This window comes from Montipora capricornis, chromosome 11 (genome assembly GCF_036669925.1).
Source record: "Montipora capricornis isolate CH-2021 chromosome 11, ASM3666992v2, whole genome shotgun sequence".
Classification (NCBI taxonomy): Eukaryota; Metazoa; Cnidaria; class Anthozoa; order Scleractinia; family Acroporidae; genus Montipora; species Montipora capricornis.
In genome coordinates this window covers 19,499,903-19,504,927 of record NC_090893.1, presented here as the reverse complement: position 1 = coordinate 19,504,927, position 5,025 = coordinate 19,499,903, and the positions used below count along the sequence as shown (strand labels likewise).

At 40.4% G+C, this 5,025-nt stretch overlaps 1 protein-coding gene across 1 annotated transcript; it reads left to right on the top strand.

Moving 5' to 3' along the window:
- Positions 1-1,178: 1,178 nt before the first annotated feature.
- On the top strand, positions 1,179-2,537 carry LOC138023768 (tetratricopeptide repeat protein 28-like). The gene is made up of 2 exons (XM_068870835.1): positions 1,179-1,698; positions 2,406-2,537. The coding sequence occupies exons 1-2, from the start codon at positions 1,215-1,217 to the stop codon at positions 2,501-2,503; spliced, it is 582 nt and encodes a 193-aa protein (XP_068726936.1). The 5' UTR covers positions 1,179-1,214; the 3' UTR covers positions 2,504-2,537.
- Positions 2,538-5,025: the final 2,488 nt, after the last annotated feature.

Here is a 5,025-nt window from a genome sequence, read left to right as displayed (position 1 = left end):
GTCAAGCCTATTGCAACCTCGGCAGCGCTTATTGCAGTCTGGGCAATTTTAAGCAAGCCATAGAGTACCACGAACAAGGTCTTAGTATTTTGAAAGAAGTAGAGGATAGGGCCGGGGAGGCAAAAGCTTACGCACTTCTCGGTGTTGCTTATTACAAAGGAGGTGAGCTTGAAAATGCTCTTTTCTTTCACGAACAATTTCTTACTATATCCAAGGAAACGGAGGATCCAGTAGACCAGGGAAACGCTTGCTATTGGCTTGGTCGCGTTCATGAATTTTCAGGCTCGTTGTCCGAAGCTGTTAATTTTTATCGTCGAAGCATAAGACATTTTGATGAAACAAGGCTTCTTCAGTCAGAGGATGCATGGAAAATAAGCTTTCGTGACACAAAGCAAGGGGCGTACACAGCTCTGTGGAGAGGCTTTCTGAAGAATGAAGAAGTTGATGAGGCTTTGTACGCTGCTGAGCAAGGACGAGCACAGGCTTTGACAGACATTTTGTATGTGCCATTTGGCATTGATGAAGGCCCTTCCTCGGCAGTTTCGACGAAGGAAACTATTTCCGCTCTAATGAAATATTTGCCTTTACAAACAGTTTTCATGGCACTTGAACGGAACATTATTAATTTTTGGCTTCTGAGAAGAGGAAGCGGAATAGAGTTTAGGCAAAAGAAAATCGAATATGGAAGTGCTGATTCACTGATAAAGACTACTTTGAGACTGATTGGCGCAGGGACTGTTGTCCGATGCGAGAATCGCTCTGTACACAGACAACGCAGCGACTTCCCTTGCAATGTAGGAGCTGTTGAGGAAACCTTACAGTCTTTGAGCGTTTCCGACAAGACTTTGCAGCCCTTGTATGATGTCTTAATCAGTCCAATTGCAGACTTGCTTCAGGGTGATGACTTAATCTTTGTTCCTGATGGACCATTTTGCCTGGTTCCTTATTCTGCATTGAGTGAATCTCTCAGGATTCGTACTGTTCCCTCGCTGACCACCTTAAAAGTGATCTCCAGTGCACCTGACGGCTTGAACAGTAAGAGTGAAGCGTTGCTTGTGGGAGATCCGTGCTTAAGGAAAATCACTTGGGGCATCGGTGGACCAATGTATAAACAGTTGCCGTGCGCGAAAAAAGAGGTGGAGATGATCGGAGAACTTCTTCAGACCACGCCTCTCACTGGCGAAAATGCAACGAAAGCTGAGGTTCTGAAAAGAATGAAGTCAGTTGCTTTAATTCACATTGCTGCTCATGGAGATGACGAATTTGGAGAAATAATTTTGTCCCCAAATCCTGATCGCTCATCCCAGATTCCCGAAGAGAAAGATTACATGTTAACAATGAGCGATGTTCATGCAGTCCGTCTTCAGGCAAAGCTGGTTGTGCTGAGTTGCTGTCATAGTGGTCAAGGAGAGGTAAAATCTGAGGGTGTTGTGGGAATAGCCAGAGCATTTTTGTGTGCTGATGCCCGGTCTGTTCTGGTGTCACTCTGGGCAATTGATAATGAGGCGACCTTGCTGTTCATGAAGAGTTTTTACCAACACTTGGCAGATGAAAAACGTGCAAGTTTAGCTGTTCACCATGCTATGAAATCTCTTCGGGAGACAAAGAAGTATTCGGCCATAAAATACTGGGCGCCATTTGTTCTAATTGGCGATGATGTCACGTTTGAATTTGGGCCACAAGAACTCGAAAAGATTGGTAAGTGCTGTTTGAATATAATTTTAATTCCTGAAAAGAAATATGATGTTTAGGTTTGTAATAGGCAAGTTGTCGAGAGAAAAAAGGAAAAGTTCTTCACACAGAGATTGTTTTAAAATCGGTCGCCAATGTAGTTCTTTTGCGAGCTGCTTTGGCAAGCGACTGAAATAAATATTGATTGCATTCACCGGGTCGAGTACTTTCGTTTTTGTAGATATTTGTTTGAACCTTGCAATAGACTGAAAAGAAATCACTAATTGCCAGTTACCTGCGTAAAGTGAGGTTAGATAGCGAGCTTAAGCACTCGCATTTTTAGGCGAGGACGGTAACCGGGAGAGAACATTTCGGCTGCCAGGACAGTGGTGTCTCCCAGATTTATACTAATCATCTCTGAAGATACTTAGGAATGTAAATGCGGTTGTGTGAAGACGGAGTAAGGGGTAAAACAGGTCACTTCCGGCTGCTGTCCTCTTCTCAAAAACGCGCGAGCTTAAGCTCCCTATTGAAGGCTTATAGTCTACATGTCACAATGATACGTATTTGAATAGGAATTGTTGCTATTAACTAAGCTTATCTATGTACAAACGCTTTCGTGGATAAAAATAATTGTCTTTATAATCATTTATCAATCAGAATGAAATTCCTAATCACGATTTAACCCGGTGGGTTTTTTTTCTTTGTATTCTTTGTTACATTTTTTTTTTCAGAAACGGCGTCCAAAACTTGGAAAAACTTCTTCTTGGACTGTAGTGCGTCAATATGTCATTTTCCTTACTTCAGTTATTTGAATTATTGTCAGCATTAAGGCATTTCAACTTATCATAAGCTGTAAAGGAAGGCTGGGAAGATGATGCATCTGCTGTTTTTCGTTCATACTGGGAACGCTAAATGTCAATGGTGTGTTATGCCATGATCTTCTATCTACTATGCGTTGAAAGATCTTTAGGTGAAAAAAGGTGAGACAAAAAATCCCATAGACAAAGAAATGTCAACTTTTTTCAAAGGATCTAAAATGTAGACTTCCTGAGATTTTGTAAGGAGGCCGACGCAAAATAAAAATAATAAGGCTGACTACTGGGGCAAATTTGTACAAGCTAAAAAAACTAGGAAAGTAGAAATTACATGATATCCTAACAATATACATAGAGGTTTTAAGACTTGAACTTTTGTATTCAAAAAACTGTTAAAAAAAGGTTCCAGAATCAAACAATTAGGAAGTTTCTCAGAAACGTGGATTTTCTAAGATATTGCCACAGAGGGGCACAAATGGGCGATTTCTGAAGCAGTTTTCTAGAATGTAAAAATCTAGGAAATGGAGGTAACCTGACCTCGTAATTAGTCTGCATTGAAAGATAAAATTTTGTCTCGGGCAATTTCAGGATTTATTTAAGCGATCTCTGTGCGCAATTTCTTCGGGAAACTTCCAAAAGGTTAGAAACTAGGGTTGCTTGATCTCTAGGGCCCGTTTTAAACATAGCATTTTACATGTGCTGAATCTAATACAAATGAGAAAAATCTCTTGTTTTCGCTCATTTGCATTAGCTTCGGCACATGTGAAATGCGACCGTTAAAAGGGGCCTCAATTACATGCATTAAAAGTTTAAAGAGTAGAAATATTTCATTCTTTAGTCTTGCAAACTAGTTCGGAGATTGCGATCAATGCATAGATTGATCAGTGCATACTAAGTAGTAAACCCCTTAATCCAAACGGTCGGTGTAATGAACAATCGTAAGCAAGTACAAGACTCGTATATTCATTGTCTATTTATTTTGTAAATAAACATATGAAACCTCTAATGTGGTTTAGAAAAGAAAACTCTGACTGACCAGAGCCTTACTTACACAGAATTGCGCGGAGATTAATTTAGTTGTCCATTTTCTTGTCCGTCGATATAATCGTCGCAGATGGCAACTTGAGCGCAGATTGGCAACCGTAACTACAGAGAAGAGTATTTTATTGACTTTTGAAACAAGCAGTCAACAGTTTTTCTACGATTGTTAATATTTTTCTTTTGGGAAATGGACTATGGGCGCTTTTCATTTGATGGAAAGAAGGTTTAGCAAATGACTCGGCGTGCAATTGCGTCACTGAGCTATCAAGCCATTTGGGAGCTGGTCACTGGGCAGTTCGTATTATATCCCATAATTCACCTGCCTAAGACTGTCCCTTCACCCGTCGCAAATCAACTAGTTTTCCACTCTTCCCATAGCCTGCGTAGCTGGCGGGTTAGTTTATCGCAGGACTATTTAAACACTCGGGTCACTGGGGAGTTCGTATTGTATCACATAATTCACCTGCCTAGGACTGTCCCTTCACCAGTCGCAAATCAACTAGTTTTCCATTCTTCCCATAGCCTGCGTAGCTGGCGGGATTATTTATCGCAGGATTATTTAAACACCCGCGAGTACGATGCTTTTGGCCGCGCGCGCGTGGGCCGCGAGTGGCATGGGGACTAGTGGTTTTGAATTCCTGCCTGCTACAGTTCTTAGGTATGTTGAATAGTCTGTCCACCAGCGGACGGGAAATTTGGATTGGCCAAGACATGATAACTTGTCAATCAAATATATTTCGTACCTTATTACAGGAAATTAGCGCTCCATGAAATTCACGCGAACCGTTAAAATTCGCATTAATATAAGTCACGCGAAGTATGTTGAGCATTATTTTAGGCGACTTTAATTAAGTGCAGCGTTAATTTCCTCGCTCTTAATTTCCGTGATTTTAACCCTAATTTTGAGACCTTTGCAGACATTCATGATACCTAAAAACGGTAAAATAAAGTACAAGCTTTCATTTTTTCCGTTAACCCCTACATTAATTAGGAATTTGAGGAATTTTTTTTGACCAGCGGCCTCAGTTCAGAGGTTCTTTTTTTTTTTTTTTTGCACCCAGTGTTGAATAAATTTGTCCCAGTGGTCACCACCAACTGTGTCTTTATCACGTTAATTTCCTTTTATGTCTTTATAATAAAGTCGTTTTACATTAAATTCGCGTTAATTTAAGTCGAGTTAATTAACAATTATTCTACGATGGCGCGCTGATAATGAAGTGATAGATAACGCGCAGAGTTGATTATCATCATTTTATATCCAGGAAGCCCGAGTATAATAATTTTTTTTATGAAAAACTCTAGGATCAACAACTCTTCCATGTTGATTTTATATATCTGCCTGGGTCAATTCTGATACAAAACGGCTTTTGTCGGCCATTTTTTTCTCAGACCTGCAAAAATGTTTTCAAAATGCTTTATTGCTGACGCGTTCCTTGACCATACTAGGTACAGCAGGTACACGAACTGATAGCCTGTGTCCGGCGAGCCAATGAAA